Source organism: Cnephaeus nilssonii (assembly GCF_951640355.1).
Source record: "Cnephaeus nilssonii genome assembly, chromosome: 12".
NCBI classification, from domain to species: Eukaryota; Metazoa; Chordata; class Mammalia; order Chiroptera; family Vespertilionidae; genus Cnephaeus; species Cnephaeus nilssonii.
Window position 1 is genome coordinate 9,741,538 of NC_137083.1, and position 18,276 is coordinate 9,759,813.

Consider the following 18,276-nt stretch of genomic DNA (forward strand, 5'->3'; position numbering starts at 1 on the left):
ATCATTCGTCTTCGTGATAGGCCACAACATAGGCTTCAAGTATATTAAGAAATAAAAATTTAATGAACCTATTTTAATAAGAGTAAATTCTGCAGCTCTTAATAAATTCAAATCTCAATAAGTCAAGATACACACAAGTAAAAACTTCAATCATATTTGTAATCACACTCTAATATGCTAAAACTACAATGAGATTTGAGATAAATACATATTGAAGTCTTTCCTAAAAAAAACAAATAGCAAAGCAGAAATACCCAGTAGATAGCCCATTATAGTTCAATGTGGACAACACTGGCTTATGACATGTAGTAGACCTCAGTCCTCTAAATGCAAAGTAATAAAGTTGGACTGGATATCTCTGTATTCCATCCCAGCAAGAAAATTCTACCAGACTACGAACATGCAGAACGAGTAACAAGTTAAAAATTTTAGCACTTAATTTCATTGGGAATATGAAATGACTTCATACCAGCTTCAACATAAAGCATGGGAAAGCAGAAGAAAATATGCCAATATATTATTCATGCTGCTTTTCCCCATTTATTTCTCCCTTCATTTTCTTACTCCAAGTTTGACATAATAAAAATTAGAGTGACTTTTCTCCCAATATTTTTCCACCTGACACTGCCAGTTATTGGCAGCAACAGCCTTAAACTAACAAGGGTCTGATAAGACCAATTGAAAAGCTGCAAGAACTTAATCAAAACCCTGCTCATATCCATTATATAGAAATGTTCACAGATCTTTAGCTACTTTTTTCAGACCTTCAGATGGGACTTTTTGGAGGTCTTACTAGCAATATGCCGTTAAGATACTATGCTGACACCACTATACTGGTAATATCTCCACATAATTACCACCCCCTAATAGTTACCTCCCACTCCCCTACCACCATGAAGTCTATTTTAGAGATCCTATTTGGGAAAAATAAAGGAAGAACTTATGTATTTAAATATTTGGAATTGCAAAGTCTACAGCCTTGCTACTTGCATATATAGGTTCACTGTTGAACTATGAAGTTATAGCATCAGTGACTCTATAGGAAGTAAGAAGTAATAAAAACACAAAAACTGACGGTCCTTCTTAGCCCTTGTAGGTTTTTATAATTGTTACAAATTTGAGTTTCTGCATCTCTGTTTCTAGACTTCACACAAACTATTTCTGAAGAGCCAGCTGGTTCAGTAAAAACAAACAGGCAGAGAGAGAGGTGGTAGGTGGTGATGGAGGCACAAGGAAGAGGACGCCTTGGACTTTGGAGCGTCTTTCAAACCACAATGTATTTGAACTATTAGCAAGTCACTAGTGGGTTGATGAAGCTGTGTGGACAGCTCTGTCACCAGGAGTATTTGATTGGGTATATAAACTTGTAAAGCCTGACAATGCAGTGGCCAGTACAAGTCAATGGGTTAGGACTGCAGGATCAAGGTCCTCATCTTTGCTGTTTGGTGAGCTTGGAAAAGCGGCTCCATGTCCTTGTGTGTCTCCTCCTCTAGCAGTAATAAGAATTGTAAAAATAATCTGTCTGACAAACTCTTGGCGGATTTACTAGAAATTGGGCTAATAAAATACTTGTAAGATTTAAGTGCCATAGAAATGTTAAATTATAATCGCCAGGGCCGTCAGCTGTTCTTGTGCTATCACTCTAACGCATTCATGGATGCCTCACTCTCTCACAACGCCAGGGAGCTGGTGGCTCTGGGGAAATATTTCCAGCCTAAGAAGGGTAATGGGAAATGCTTCAATTACCCTGCTGGGATTTATGAAACACTTCAATTTACATTCTTTCATTGAATCTTCACAATAAGCCTGTGGAATAGATTTGGCAGATAAAATCATTCCCATTTTATGGGAAAAAAGAAACTGAGGCTCAGAAGGGTGTGTTAACTTCCTCAAGGTCAGACAGCTGGTGGAGTCAGAGCCCAGGCTAGGCAGAGTTCAAGTTTCCTCACCCCTGGCCTTGTCCTCTTCCTAACTTACCATACCACCTATCAAATTGGGAAGGAATGGCAATTAATAGATTATTATTTTTTACTTCTGCTCACATTTGCTGAGAACTTGCTATGTTTCCATGCAGTATCTCTTTTAATCTCCCACGTATGAAGGGGATATTGTTTCTTAAGGAAAACTTCACCCACCACTTCAGTCCAGAAAGAGAGCTCTTTCTATTAAAGTTGCAGAGTATTTTTCCTTACAATACTCATTTGATATCAAGTGTTCCTTTACTTGTAGTAGAGTTACCTCCAATAAATCCATGATAAGTTGAAAATATAAGTCAAAAATGCATCTAATATATCTAACATACTGAACATGATGGCTTAGTCTAGCCTGCCTTAAATGTGCTCAGAACACTTACTTTACCCTACAGTTGGGCAATTATCTTGAGTTTATCTCAGGAGTAATTGTCCTCTTCTTCTCACCAGAAGCAGGAAACACAGTTCAAAGTGAGAATCAACTGAGGACAATATACTTCCATACATAGGTTATAGACATGATGGGATGCGAAAACACAAAACACAATATCCCAAAGCTACTGACAACACAGGACACTCTAGTGCAGTGGTTGGCAAACCGCGGCTCTTTGGCCCCTTGAGTGTGGCTCTTCCACAAAATACCACGTGCGGGTGTGTACGTACAGTGCGATTGAAACTTCGTGGCCCCTGTGCAGAAGTCGGTTTTCAGCTCTCAAAAGAAATTTCAATCGTTGTACTGTTGATATTTGGCTCTGTTGACTAATGAGTTTGCCGACCACTGCTCTAGTGTATCAGTTATTTCACCTCGTGATCTCGTGGCTGAGCAGAGCTGCTGCTCACTGCCTCTGCCCAGCATCATGAGAGAAAAGATCAAGATTCAAAATTCAAAATTCGAAGTTCATTTTCTACTGAATGCATATCTCTTTCACACCATCACAAACTCAAAAAGTTGTAAGTTGAACCATCATAAATCAAACTACCAGTATCTAGTAAGTCGTGGACCATCTGGATATCTGGATATCGTGGACAGCCCCAGTCCTCTATTTTGGCTAAGTGTTAGGGTACACATTAATTGTGACGCCCTTGAGAACAGAAATCATATAAATTTTTACACCTTGCATGTCACTCAGAACAATGCAATGTGCATTACAGATGCTTAATTTATATTTGCCGCCTGAGTGATCACAGGTGTGTGCTTTTTAAAAAGATATATGGAGCCAAGTTTTAGAGTAATAAATATTTACATGCCAGAAAATGAAAAGTCACAGCTCTCCAATTATTTGAGTGAACACTGCATTAGCTGATTATATTTTTGCTTAACATTATTTTAAGTCTTTTTTATACCTTAGAAATGTATATTTTGATGGCACAGAATTTTCTAGTGGAAATCATCCTATCATGAGTAGAACAAGTATTGGTGGCTGATCACCCAAAGCTTCTTTGCCTGATGGCTCCTTACCTGATAACATATTGTCTGTTTTTATTGAGGGAAACTTCAAAGTCATTTCATGCTTGTGCCTATGAATCATCAGATGGTCCTCTGTTGGGAAGCGCTGTCAGACAAATAGAGAAAAAAAAAGGAGAGGGGAGAGGAGCCATTCAGTTTTGTAATATATATTTGCCATTACAGAGAAAAAGATTTATTCAGCATTGCAAATGTGACAGGCAAAACAAAAAACTATTCTGAAAAAGTGTGAAAACATGAGTAAGTAAAATGATAAATTATTTTCTGTGTGCAAATATACTGGGATGTTCCTTTGAATTACTCCCAAATATATGCATCATTATTTCCATTATAACTAACCAGGGCCTTAATTATGTTTTAGAAAAATCTGGCTAAGTACTAAAAAGACATAGAAGATCTTTGCCTTCCACTATTCTATGACTCCCCACACCTCCCCTGGGAATTCCTTTGAAGGCCTTTTATTCTTAGGCATAATAATAAAGACTTGAATATAACCAACTGTGATGAGTCATCAGTAAACTAGATGCTTCCTTAGAAACTAGAGGTATCTAAGGATAGACCTTAAGTTTGTATTTAGATGAAGATAAAACAGAGAGAGGAAACTTACTACTATTGAAAATATTAAAATAATATCTACAAGAGAAATATGCTGTGTTTTTAAAGAATAAAAGATGGTTTAAATGGATGTTTATTTATGATTGCAAAGAATAACTAACCTGACAAAAGTAATCTTCCATTTCTACCTAAACATATGAGAAAAGCATGCCCAATTTTTAAAATTAATTTAGACCTGAGTAGTCCTCCAGTTTTGCAAAACTATTTGGAACTCTTCTCTAGTAGTTACTGTTATCCATAATGATGTAAAAGTAAGTCTAAGACATAATAAGTATGCTAGACATTATCTACAGATTAACTGAAAGTAGGAGAAATGTATGAAGTAGGAAAAAAAATTGATTCATGTCAGACTTAGGAAAGAATTACAGGTCTTGATTAATTATTTGACATAAAAACCTACAAGTGTGCACCCTGACATTTGTATAGTATGTTTCTGTTTATGAAGACCTTGGACACTCATTATCTGATTTTTTTATAATTATACATATGATTTATAGTAGTGTGACAAATTATTTTTGGTATTTTATACTCTGTACAGTGTAGTAAACCAACACTTTATTTTTAATTTTCAAAAAGTGATATTATGGTTGTCAAAATGCTGCTCCCAAATATTTTCAGCTGTCTGTCTTCTGGTCACATGGTGGGATTGTATTTCCTGGCCCTCTTGTGGTTGGGTGGGGCCATATGACTAGTTCTGCCCATTGAGTAATGAATGGAAGTCACAGGTCACCCAGATGTGAGCATCTAATTCTTAATGCAAGACCCTCTAGAGATCCCTCTCCTTCTCCCTTGTAGCATGGTGGTTCACAATATTAGACCTGCCCCTGCAGCATGGTGATTCACAATATTAGAAATAGTGGCCCTTCAATTATCCTAGTCACTAAAGGGTTATGAAAAACATCCTGCCAACCTACAATAGAAGTGTATGCTTGGGCAACTGAAATCAGTTGTTTTAAGTCATTGAAGCTCTGGGGTAATTTGTTATTATAGGAGATCCTAGCCTACACTGACTCAGATTGGATTTTTTAATAACTGGACTTAACAGAGTATCTGCTTTATCCAAGTCAAATGAAAATATAACAAAAGACAACAAACTCTGCTGAACATTTCTGAAGCTTTGATAATTTAGGACATCTTTCAGGGCTTCCCAGTTCCTCTGGAGCGTCATTATAAATTTCAATGGCCACTGCTACTATGATAGAACTCTCTTCTGAAGATAGTATGATGTGTTCATGAGGGAATTTACTAGGTTAAATCCTTCAAAATATTCTAAAAGTAATTCTTCAAATAAATATCACACATTTATATGTCATTCATATCATATAAATTGGAGAGTATAGAATTTGCAAAGCATGATAATTATATGATATTTCTGAATACAAAGATTTATAATGACGTGGGTTTTTGCTGCAGATTCATCTATTCTTTGGTCTTCTATAACACCTTATAATGACTGTATCAACTATGTGACATTACCATGCATGGTTTAAATGTCTTACTCCTTCTCTCAAAAGCCTTATTATAACTTTTTCTGTGATATATATAATCAACAACATTGCAATATCCTTTACTTTGTACCTGTAAGCCATTTTTTGGCTCTGTATAATAACAGCTTAAAATAGAATTTTAACTAGCATACTTACTAAATAATAATAATTTCCATCATATCGCATATTGACTATAAATTACTTTCCAAAAGAGACAGTATAGGACATCTGTGATGTATTTTTTAATTGGGTAGAAAACTAAAAGCAAATTATAAGTAACCAGAATGGATTGTCTGTAACAAAGACACAGCCGAGAGAGGCCACTGGAACCCGAAACATGATTGATGTGGAGGACAAAGGAACAGTGAGATTAACATTGAATTTTGTGAGATCAGAAAGAGGAGAGAAGCTGTTTTTCTTTACTTCTGGGACAGAGCTAATATATAAGGCGTTGTAAACACAAAAAGTACTTGCAGGTACTATAGGCCGTTCCTCATAGAGCCAAGTGTTTTTCCAATGATTGAAAAAGGGAGGAAAATCCTTCCATCATCCCAGTGCAGCACTGATAATTCATATTCACTCCCCTTTCCAATTCCCAGCCATCCTTTCTTCTCTGTGCAGGTCCCCAGGCTATGGAATATCACTAAGTAAATGCCATGATCACAACTGACTCCAGGGGGATTTCCTAACCCCCTATCAGGAGATCCTTGTAATCACTGGGCAACTACTACACTTTCTCAATTCGAATACCTCTTCAACTGAAAGATGCACATGTTTTATAACAGCTTGTTGAGGAAAAGAAGCACTTGCACATTAAATAGAGACATCAAGTTTTAAATGCATCTTTACATTTAAATTTGGCAGGGCATTGAGGGGAGAGGCTTAGAGTTTTACTAAAAACCAAGAAACTATACAAATCCTCAATTCTCATGTTCATCTGGCCTTTTCTTCAGTCCCCAGCCTTCTCAAGGAAATGACCTACTCGTTCAGTGAGAAGCTCAAGGTCATTTGAAAGGTACCCCTTTCATCCTTTATTACCACTTCCACCTCAGAATTTGATGTAACTTCACAGATTCCATTTCCATTCCATCCTCTCTCAGAGGAATAAGCACCCCCTCTCCTCCGTAGGATGCTCTTTAAAATCCAGACACCCCGTATCTTCCCAAGACTGGTGCTTCAGTTGGTGTCCTTCAAGTCAGCCAACTCACTCGTCCTTGCCCTTGAGTAAATCCAGCCATGGCTCGCCTTTAATTTAAAAAAGAACCTCTCTCATGCAGGATCGTTCTCAGGCTGCCATTATATCCCTCTGCTTCCCGTCACTCCCTAGTGCTCTTGAAAGAGTTCTCTATGCTGGCCACCTCCACTTCCTCGCCACCCACTCACTCGTTAATCCTTCCACTCTGGCCCCCACCCTGACTCCTCTCTCATAGGTCGCCGTCAGGCACCCACTGCCAAACCCAACAGCCTTTGCTCAGGCCTCTCACTGTCCCAGCTCTCGCAGCGTCTGACACCAGTGACCACATGTCTGTGGCATTTATTTTTTATATACTGCCTAATTTCAAAAAGGAGAAGAGATAGCTTAAAGCAAACTTTAAAATCCAGTGGAGAGCATCAGTTAGAGATAGGTGACCCCCCCCAAAAAAAGGAAGGGATCCAAAAAGAAAGAAGGCTAAAGCCAAACTTCAAACCATTGGGCATTCTTAACCTGGGGCAATTTGGGATGGTTAGCAATGCCTGAAGACATTTTTTGTTTTTGCAACTAGGGAGTGAGTGCTACTGGGATCTAGGAGGTAGAGGTCAGGGATGCTTCTAAGCATCCTGTAATGCACAGTACTCCCTCCAAGAATTTATCAGCCTCAGATGTCAATAGTGGCAAGCCTGGGAAACTCTGTCACACAGTCTGATGACCAACATGCAGTTCCCTTCTCTCTGACTTACCTAAGTATTAGACTGATTAACAACCTTCCTCAAAGGCTCTCCTCTACTATCAGTCACAATCTGGGCCCTGCTAGAATACTGACTCACTATGAACCTCATTGGGAGGATCCCATTCCATTAAATGCCCCTTCCATAGAGGAGCTCCTATTATCCTTCCCAAGGAAAGTAAATCCCCCTCTGATACTCTTCAAGGTGGCCTGTGCTCTTCCTTCATGGAAAATTGTAATTCAGAAATTAACTGATTAATTGATTATGTGGTTGCAAATATGATGCCTAGACTAGAAGCTCTGTGAGGACAGAGATACATGTGTCTGATGCACATAGTAGGCACTCCAAAATTTGCTGAGTGACTTGAACTGAAGAAAACTGAAGGTCACATTTTCACGGCTAAACCAAAGCATAATGCTCAAATTCTCTGGTTCCCTTTCGCCCTTGAGACTTCTCCCTAAGGAAACTAAAAGGAAACCAGCGTTACCTTATTTAGGTAAGGCCACTGTCTACACTCACAATGGATGGTAGGATTTTTCCCAGTAATGGATCATCTCATCTATGTTGTCCCAGTGTTTCCTATTTCAAAATGACCTCCAAAACCAGTTTGCTGAAAAGTAGTTTAAATTCAAAGTAATTTCCTCTATTGCTTTTCTTATTTATAGGTTGCAAATCAACATTCACACAAAAAGCCCTGGGAGAACTTGCTAGAACCCAAGCAAAGGACTCTGGTTTCTCGGACAGTGGCTGATATCACCAGCAACACCACAAGGCAGCACCAGCAACAGCATTCATTTTTCCATGGCATCTTCTCTCCAAAAGGCTCCCAGACCCTCCAAACTCTCTGGGGAGATATAACAAGGGCCCTCAATAGACATCATCTCTCATCTGACTCCTGGACATTACTCCATGTGGCGCTGCCAACCCCACCACATAAATAGGGAGGGGCAGGAAAGTGGGCAACCCATGTTGGAAAGAGCCTGTGCTTTGAGCTTGTCCTATATCCAACAGAATGAAGATCTTGACGTGAGAGTGACCATATGTGTTCATTTTCCAATGACTGAAACGTGAAGGCACCCAAAGGGTCATGTATAGAAAAAGTCACCATCAAATTCCAAAGACAATATGTAAAACTCTGATGTTAGATGATGGATATTTCCAATTTCTCCCAAAGAGACAGGTTCCAGTATAATAAGAGCAGCAGGAATAGTAACAACAGCAAACATTAATTGAGCACTTATTATGTGCAGGCTCTATACTATACTACATGCAGTATCTCATCTAATTCTCACAATTCCACTTGATGGGAGCCTTTGGAAGCTAAAAAGGGTTTAATCTAGCACAGTAGGCCAACTTCCCGTCTTAAAGTTTAAATAAATAGAAAAATCGTAGGTTCTCAAAGAGTTACAGGGGGGTTATTTAACTCAAATAGGACAACAAAACAAAACAGAATTCAACCACTGATTGTAAGCTCTTTCACCAGTAATCCAAAGAGCCAATATTCAAGTAGCTGTTATAACAGCAGGCACCCTCCTTCCCATCTTTCTGAAATAACTAACCTGAGCATCTGGTGGGCAAGATGCAACTAGCGTACTTCCAGGGGAAAGTGGCCATAATTGATGTTTTTCAGGGGCTATGAGGGAAGTAGTTCAAACTATTCAAAATGAAAAATTAACACATTGATGATGATGATGATGATGATGGTGAGGGGTCTTTGACGATATGATACCTTGGTGAAGAAGGAAAGCCCACAGCAGGCATGATTGTCAAGAGAGAGTTGCTTCCCTGTTGGAAGGTAGGTGTGACCCCTGTAAGACAGAGCAGAGGATCCCCACACTCACCTGGGAGCAGCCTGGCGCACTGCAGATGAATGGCCTCTCCTGCTCCAGATTCATCTTGGATTCCTCATAAATCTGAAGGGCCAGCGGGAGAGGGAGGAAGGAAAACAGAAATCCATGAATATTTTCTGCTTCCACCTGAGAAACGTGAGGAAAGCAGTGTGTGGAGCCCCCTCTCTATGCCAATTTCCAAATTAGAAGAGAAAAACATGAACATGAACATTAGCCTCCCTGCTGTCTGGATTCTTACTGTTTTCTGGAGTCCATATTTACTGTACTTTAAAGAAAAATGGCATGGATGTGTGCAGTAAAAATCCTGCCTGTGGAAAACCACCTGGACTGTGTCGTTACCAGGCAAGACCTCATCTGCACAAGCAGATTGCAAAGCAAAGTCCCCACCTGTCATTTGGGGTGGGCTACTTAGGACAGTAAGAGAAGTGGCAGTAACTGGACAATCAGTGTGAGGACCAACCTGAACATCAGGTCAAATGATTCATCTATGGTCACCCAACCACCGAGCTTCATTCAGTATGACCAAGGGATGCAGAGAGGTCCTGCAGCCAGCTTAGCAAATGAGCCTTCTAGAAGCCAGGACCTTAAATTTCCTTTTATCTCAGGCATTTGGTAATGCTTTATCAAAAATTATCCAAGTTATGTAGGGGTAACTCAGAAAATGCAAAAATACATCACCTTGGATATTTTGTTGATTTGGTTTTATAGGCTAATTTGAAATTAATATTAGATTGAGGCTCTGCTTTTATGCTCTAGATAAGTTATCTCGAATAAGGTAGCTTTGCAGGGGAAACCCCTGTGTTATGATCTCAGATACATGTTAAATTATGGTGTGGTCTTTTCTTATTTATATAGGGGTCAGGTTCTAAGGTAAATTCATTAGGCAAAAATTGAGCATAATCAAAATTACCTTTGCAAATCTTCCCAAAAGCTCATAAAAATACAGTACACATGGTTTTGTGGTTACCAATGGATACAGTAACATAAATATTTTAAATCATGGAAAATACTATGGACATTTTGTTACACAATTTAAATCATTTTCTAAATCATACTTTTTGGCAATTTTAAAGTTGAGTGTATGGGAGCTACATGGTTCTACTGTGAAACAAAAACTTATTGCTTTGTCTCTGAGCACGGGAAGCAATTTGCTTCTTTGAAATGCTACTTGTGACTCCAGAGAGACCCATGTCACCTTTGCCCTTGAAAGAGGGAGTTCTGCTTCGATTCAGGTCATAGTCATTGTTTGTCCAAGGAAACTTTGTTATCTTGAAGGAAAAAGCTCAGTGCTAATTTTTTTGTTTATTTATTATACCCTTCCCCCAAATATGAATATATTTCACATATATCCTTTGGGAAATGCATACTTTTGCTTTTATGAAACACAAAGTAAAAAGACTTGCCTAAAATAACGTTGCTAGTCAGATGTTAAAAAAACAAAATTAAAAATGTGAACTATCTTCACAACACTATTTATCTTCATTGTACAATTTTCACCAAGCAATGCCACTTTTTTGTGATTTACTGATTGATTTTAGAAAGAGAAGAAGGGGGGAGAGAGAGAGAGAGAGAGAGAGAGAGAGCTTTACTGGAACCTCACTTTAATATTTTAAAAGAGCATTTGCTATAAGGTGGGTCTTTCTTGGGTACCACATAGAGCTTTAGTTGACAAAGTAACAAAAGAATGCCAATATTAGTAATATTACTAATCAATATTAAGATTACATTATAGTAAAAATGGAGAGTTCTATATGGATACATTTATAGCCTACATCCAAAAATAGTAACTAGTGATAACAAATTAGATTAATGTTCAACAAACAGAAATGGTCAAGATTGAAAGTGCTATTGCTTAACTTGAGATACATTAACAAGCCAAAGTGAAAGAAGAGGATGACTAAGCTCTCACTCATAATTATGGAAAGAAAGTACTTTCCTACCATAATCACAACTCTATTCGAAACCCTAGTCCATCAAAATGCTGATTTTTCCCATAAATTCCAGCCCATAAAGGTGAATATTTAGCAATTCTGCTTGGTGCCAACATTAGCTACCTTTTATTAATTATTAATTATAATTTGCATATGAGCTGTAACAAATAACATTGAATTATACTTTGATGCTGTGCTTAGAGGCAGAATAAAGTCCAGTCATATAGATTTTTAAATTAATTTTATTGGGGTAACATCTATAATAATAAAACTAATATGCTAATTAGACCAGACATCCTTCCGGACGACCTTCCAGACAAAGCCAGGGCTGCGAGAGATGCCTGGGTCCCAGGTGGCAGAGGGAAGCCGGTGCCGGCAGCCAGGGGAAGGAAGGCCTACTCTTGCATGAAGTTCATGCATCGGGCCTTTAGTTGGTTCATGAAATTATATAGGTTTCAAGTGCATGATTCTATAATACATCATCTGTATGTGTGCCCACCACCCAAAGTCAAATCTTCCATCACCATATATTTGATCGCCTTTACCCTTTACTACCTTCGTACCCCATCCCTCTGGTAACTGTCATACTGTTATCTCTGTCTATGATTTGTTGTTTGTTTTTCTTGTTTGTTCATTTGTTGCTTTCACTTTTATATCCCATACATGAGTGAAATCATATGGTTCTTAACTTTTTCTGTCAGACTTATTTCACTTGATACCGGCCATTTAAATTTACTCTGTCTTATTGAGCCTTCATAGCATGGATGTTACATTTAGAGGAATCTGATCGATCAGAGAAAGACAGAGTCTGCCATCAGATAGTTTAGAGTTCAGTCATCAATATGTTTACCTGTCATTTTATTATTTTACTTGTTAAACATAAATACATCTGTATCAATTTATTACATGCTATGGATCCCATGGACCAAGTGATTTGGCAACACAGTACTGAAATAAAAGTCCTAAGGTAAAATGGCAGTTGCTAAAATAAGTTTTCAGTGATTAATAAGGTCTGAGTGGGTGTGTAGATATGTGTGTGAACTTCAACTGCTTTATTTGGATGCTCCACAGTTCCCACATTCAGCCTCTGCAAACAGCACACCCTTGCTCATTCCTTTCTTTGTGGGCGTTTGTAGTTTTACTAAATGGTGCCACGCTACCATGCAGGCATCATTATTTTTATCAACTAGTATGATCTGGTCTGATGTATCAATCAAGAGCCATTTTTATGGTCTATTTTATGGCTCTTTTCTAGCACATATTGTAATAATTATTCTCTCAAAAAGAATCCTACTAAGGCCCTACCGATATTCTTTTATCATCCATCAAGTGGGGGCAGATCACTCAGATGTGATTTCAGCCAGCGTGTTCTGCGTTTGGGTCTCAGAAGGCGGGCTTCATCGTCTCATTTCCCATTCAGTTGTTTTTCTAGCTGGTATATTCTAGTGAACCAAGTGGTGTTTGGCAATGGCCATACCCCAGGCTACACTGCATAGAGCTGACACAGTAATCGTTCAATAAATATTTGTGGAATGGATCCTGAATCATCACAATAAACCATCCCAAACAGCTTGCCTTTTCTCTATTCCTATGGCAGTTGTTCTCAACCTTCTTTAGCCTAGAACCAAGTGTACAGCGAGGCAAAAGGTTGTGCAGGCCTCATTCCACCTGTTTCCACTTAAGGCCAAAAATCTTCCCAGATTTAATGGGGAGGGGGGGCAGCTAAGTTGCTTTTGGTGAAAACAATGAGTTAAAGCTACTTTTCATTAAATTTCACATGTGAATGTGTTGATTCATGATAAATTCAGTTTGTTAATGTTGCCATGAGCATCAAAACCACTGAAGCCCAGTCTATTAGCCATTTGCGAGCTGCCTGTGACCCCCCCAGAGTGCCCTCTGAGGAACATGGAGTGAACCCTAACTTTGGTTAGTTACAGTCATAATTGTGGCTGGCTGTTCAATCATTTAAAAGTCTATATTTTTTGTTTCTCTTTTCCAAAGTTCAGATTCAGTGTTCACTTAAATGCCTCATGAGTCTAATTTCCCTTCAAATTTTTGGAAAACAACACAAAACCCTAATAACAAACCCTACTAGTGCCTAAAGTGAGTAGAGGTTTTTCGCAGTTGACAAGGAGATGACAGGCTGGATTTGCAATTCAGACCCTCAACTGCCACTGGATTCGTCTGGCCTCGCAGCGAGCAAGAATCTCTTTCATTGTTCATCATCTGACCCCACAAATTCCTCTTGGTCTAAAATGGGAAATCTTCCACAATGGCTGATGCAATCCATTCAGATGCTTTGCCAGGCACTTAGGGATATCCTTGGAATTACCATTTCATGAATGGCAAACATTGCAAAAAAACAAATGTTTCTAAAAACTTGGATAGCCTACGCAAAATACTGTAAATATGTACTTTAAACGAAAGGACAACAGTGAGTCCAAATGGGAAAAAAACACACAAAAGCCCTACTACATTATTTACTGTAAAAGCCACGAAAGAGGGATGTTTCTCCATCTAAATCATAGGACACCATTGCTGATCCTCAGTTAAAGTCCAATCTTAGTGGATTGGCCCAAATTTCCTTCAGGAACAGCAGGTAGAATTGCACAGGGATACAGGATTCAGAACAGTAAGACACTAAAAATGTTGCTTTAATCTGAAAATCTGGCATTCACTTTGATCAACACCAAAAGTTATGGGAACTTTAAAGCTGCAAACTGAATCTAAATGTTAGTGAGCACTAATAATAACATTGATGTGCCCCATCAGCTCTGGTATTGTTAATCTGGATATGAAGGAATTATATAACTGAAAGAGGGTGTGTGGATTTTAATAGTGATGTTAACAACATCTGTCGGCATTTATTGTCCTACTGTGATTGTGGAGAGAGTCTTCCTGGCAGGACTCACGTGAAACGGACCTTCTATCTTCCTGAACTTACTAGACTGCTGAGAGCGTGCTGGAGGAGGAAACCGGTCCTGCCTAAGTGCCAAGGGCAGCTGACAAACTGGCGCATCTTGAGTTAAGTCACACTGTGAGTGTACATCAATCCTACTTTGTTTCTGGGAACAAAGGTTGTTTATTACTGGTGTTTCAATAAGGAGGAAGCCAATATCTCACTCAATGTATTGGTCAAAAAAGGCAAAGACCCACACACAATAATAACCCAACACAAATTCACCAACAACACAGTATAGGTTATTTATTCTGAGATGCCTGATTCTACTTTTTTTTAAAAGGACATAGACTCTGGTTGGTTGGAGCATCATCCCATACACCAAAAAGTTTTGGATTTGATTCTCGATCAGGGAACATAACTAGAATGTGGGTTTAATCCCCCGAGGGGGGGCGCATGGGAGGCAACTGATAGATAGTTCTCTCTCTCCTTCCTTCCTCTCTTTCTAAAAATCAATTTTAAAAAACATGCCCTCAGGTGAGGATTTAAAAAATAATAATAAATGAAAGGACACAACATGGTTTTCCCAACACATGGCTAGCTATTGGAAAGGAATTATATATTCAATTTGGGGCAAAGACTTTCTTTGGGAAGAAAACTGTACCTTTCATTACCTTATTTGCTCATCTGTAAAACAGACTATTTTAGTAAAACATTATAAAACAGGAACATTCAAAGAGACATTACTTAAAAATAACTAATGGAAGCTAACTGCAAAATGAGAGAAAAGTAAAACCTGGTATTTTAAATATATCTTTACTTTTCAAATATAAATGTCATAATTTTGAATAAAAAATAAACATCCTTGAATTTCAGTCCAAGCAAATCAATTATTTTGTGTGTCTTTGTATCCCTTTCTGTATCTGTGTCTTTCTCTATCTTGTTTTTCTATATCTTCTCCTTCTGAAACTCTATGTCTCTCTCTTTGTATTGTCTATTCCTGTGTGTCTGTTTTGTTATGTATGTCTTTCTGTCTCTCTTTGTGTGTCTGTCTCTCTCTCTCACACACACACACACACACACACACACACACACACACACACACACACACATTTTATCAGATGTGTCCTTACTAGCTTCACTGGTAAAAAGATCTAGTAGGCTTGTTTCCTGTTTCAGTGTTATTCTTGAAGTGGGCTGCAGCTAGAATCTGAATTTCATTGGGCTATTATTATTTGCAGCTGTGTGACCTTTTTAACCCTGCTTTTAAAGTGACATTTCAGCCCTCAAGCTTAAAACGCCTTGAATGCTGCAAAGTTTTCAAACCAGAGATTTACACAGGGAACAAGACCAAGAGAGGCACTGTACCTTCTAAGTGAAAATTTCACCAGAACTTGGCGAGAAGTGGGTGTATTACTGGGAAGAGTACAGCCAGAACTCTTCCCCGGAAGTCCTAAACTTGACACGCACGGTGGCAGTTAAATATTACTATTCCATTCAAACGTCCCTTGTCCTGAAAAGATGCTCACCATCCACTGGTACCCAAAAGTTCAGAACCTCACAGCCTGAATCAAAGACTCCTTTGGGGTTGTTTCACACACTGCATCCTCCTAAGGGACTGCCCAGAGTTCCCTTCGAATCAGGCCAGGCCGCAGTGCCCAGGAGGAAGGATTTTCAAATAGCTTTTGTTTCTGGAAGCTCCCTCGCTTGCTTCCCAAAGGAGGCCCTGACAGGAGAGCACGCTGGGGCTCCCGTGCTCTCCTGTCCTTCTGCAGAGGTTTGCGGTTTTATTTATGTGGCGTTTGTACTATGTATGAAAAAACATTCCAGTGGGATTGGGTTTTCATATGTTAGATTCCTCTTTCTTTTTTCTTCTTCTGTTTTTTTTTTTTAAGTTTTCCATATGTTTCTTTGGAGATGAGTCCTCTTTTCAAAGTTCCCAGCTAATTTATACTTAGGTTCCACCCAACCCTGTCTCATAGCTTTCCTATGGCTGGGTGCAGGGGTCTGAAATACTTGCTAAGTACAGGCATTAGAGGTGGTGGTGAACAAATTGCTGTAGTGTGTGGGAACCTAGGTCCTGTTCCTCTTCGTGCTCCATCAAGCACAATAAATCTCTAAGAAAAGTTTATTTGACATATGTATAGAGATTCTCAGGTTTTAAAGGAACTATTGAAGGTAATCAAATCACTTGGCTTGTTTCTAATGGGACAAAGACAACCTCAGAAGACATGCTGAAAGGCAGCAAACTTTTCCTTCTTACCTGCTCCCAATTCAAACAAACTGAAAAGGAAAGGGGGGGGGGAAAGGGGAGAAAAGAAAAAAGAAAAGAAAAGAAAAGAAAAGAAAAGAAAAGAAAAGAAAAGAAAAGAAAAGAAAAGAAAAGAAAAGAAAAGAAAAGAAAAGAAAAGAGAAAAGAAAAGAAAAAAGAGAAAAAGGGGAGGGGAGGAAATAAAGCAAAATTGGGACAAGAGGTGATCCGGGGTTTCCTTGACAATGTCATTTTTACCTTTCCAGAAAGTCTTCCATTGCAATTTAAAATAATTGTCCCCATGAAATCCTGAGAGGAAACACTATGGTAGCAAAGACATGAAACGCAAACTTATTTTCGTTTATATTCTTCTAAATGGTCAAAAGCCGCTGCCTTTGGAAAATCAGGAGAAAGTCAATATGGTTCTTTCTTCTCCCCTTGTGCTCCATGATAAAATTGGCCTCTTTAGAGTTATAACACATTCCCAGTGGACCACTCTGCCTCTGGATCATTTTTGGTACATGCGGGGTATATTTGGTTTTTCAACTGTTTTTATGTGAAATGAGTATTTTGAAGTATTCTGAAAAATCACAACTTCCCAGTCTTGGTTTTATTTTCACTCATTCACATGCTTTTTATTGGATAGAAATATTTTCTTTGTATATTTATTCTATACAAGTGTCCCTACCTCTCCAGCAACAATAGTATATGTCTGGCCCATCCAATGTGTGAGCTGAAGTCATCTTTAACAAAGCACCTGAGACGTTTTCCCGTGCGGGAGTCTGAGCTACAGAATGTGAGACTGGATATAAACACAGTGGGGACCATGCCAGACCTCTCTGCTTTCTGCAGGGCCCAGTAAGAGGATGTTTCATCTTGCTCTTAAATCTGAAGATTACTATTACTGACTTACTATTAAAAGGCACTTGAGAATGATGGTATCGACGCGGGTGCTTTTTTCTCTTTGACTCCAGAAGAAAACGAGGCATTCCCAAGTTCTATCTAAAGCAACCAGCACTTCTGTTGGGAGTCTGCGACATCTCACAGTGTCAGCTGAATACAAGGTAAAAATACACACGAAGACTTGATTCAGATTCCTAAGACACTGTGCTTCAAATGTCAAGCATGTGAGCATTTGACAGTGCTAGCAGGTCACCTAAAGGCCACGTCAAAGCAAAAACCTGATGTCATCTGGAGATTCTGCCATCATCCTAATAAGGTCCCCTTTCTAAAGACTAGCAAAGGCACAATTTCATTTGCCCTCCTAGGGAAGGTATGATTTTCTTGCATGGTCTAATAAGGGGATTTGGAAATCTCTGAAACCAATTTTTCGTTGCCACTGTTACTAGGGGCACCACTGACAATTAACTGGGGAGTATGAAATATTCTGTGATGTGCCTAATGGACAGCCCTGTACAACACTGAAGCCTCTCTACCCATCAGCCAATAGTGCAGCTTTTGCAAGAGTAATACTAATATAAGCCCCACTGCCCCTGGTTTAGAAGTAAGTAGCAGATAGATAGGGTAAAAGAATAGTCAGGGTGAGACAATAAAAACAAAGTCAGCATGCAGAAGAGGAAATGAAAATAAAGGACTAAACACATGCTCACCTCTTTATGCTTTTCAAAGAGCTCTGCAAACCTCGAACAGAACTAAGCTTAGGCTAAGGCTAGATTCGATGCCAATAAAAACATTATGAATATTCAAAAAAGTATGTGAAATTATCATTCCCGCTCAGTGTGAAGGAGGGATGGGGACTGTTGCCAAAACTGTAACTAAGCAGAAGCATACCCACTCAGATTGGATCCAGAGGAGACAGAGAGCAAGCCAGCATGAACAGAGTATACTGCTTTAGATGAATTACCTAGTTTAGCTACCTACA

The 18,276-nt window shown here is 38.9% G+C and overlaps 1 protein-coding gene across 5 annotated transcripts in view; it reads right to left on the bottom strand.

The window, feature by feature from the left end:
• Nucleotides 1–18,276, bottom strand: part of CREB5 (cAMP responsive element binding protein 5) — a 396,562-nt gene that overhangs the window by 318,569 nt on the left and 59,717 nt on the right. For all 5 annotated transcript variants that reach the window (XM_079785886.1, XM_079785885.1, XM_079785888.1 and 2 more), the window contains 2 exons: nucleotides 9,305–9,376; nucleotides 3,430–3,523 (listed from right to left, as the gene is read on the bottom strand). In XM_079785886.1, coding sequence (XP_079642012.1) covers nucleotides 3,430–3,523; nucleotides 9,305–9,376 — 166 coding nt within the window. The remainder of the gene's footprint in view (nucleotides 1–3,429; nucleotides 3,524–9,304; nucleotides 9,377–18,276) is intronic.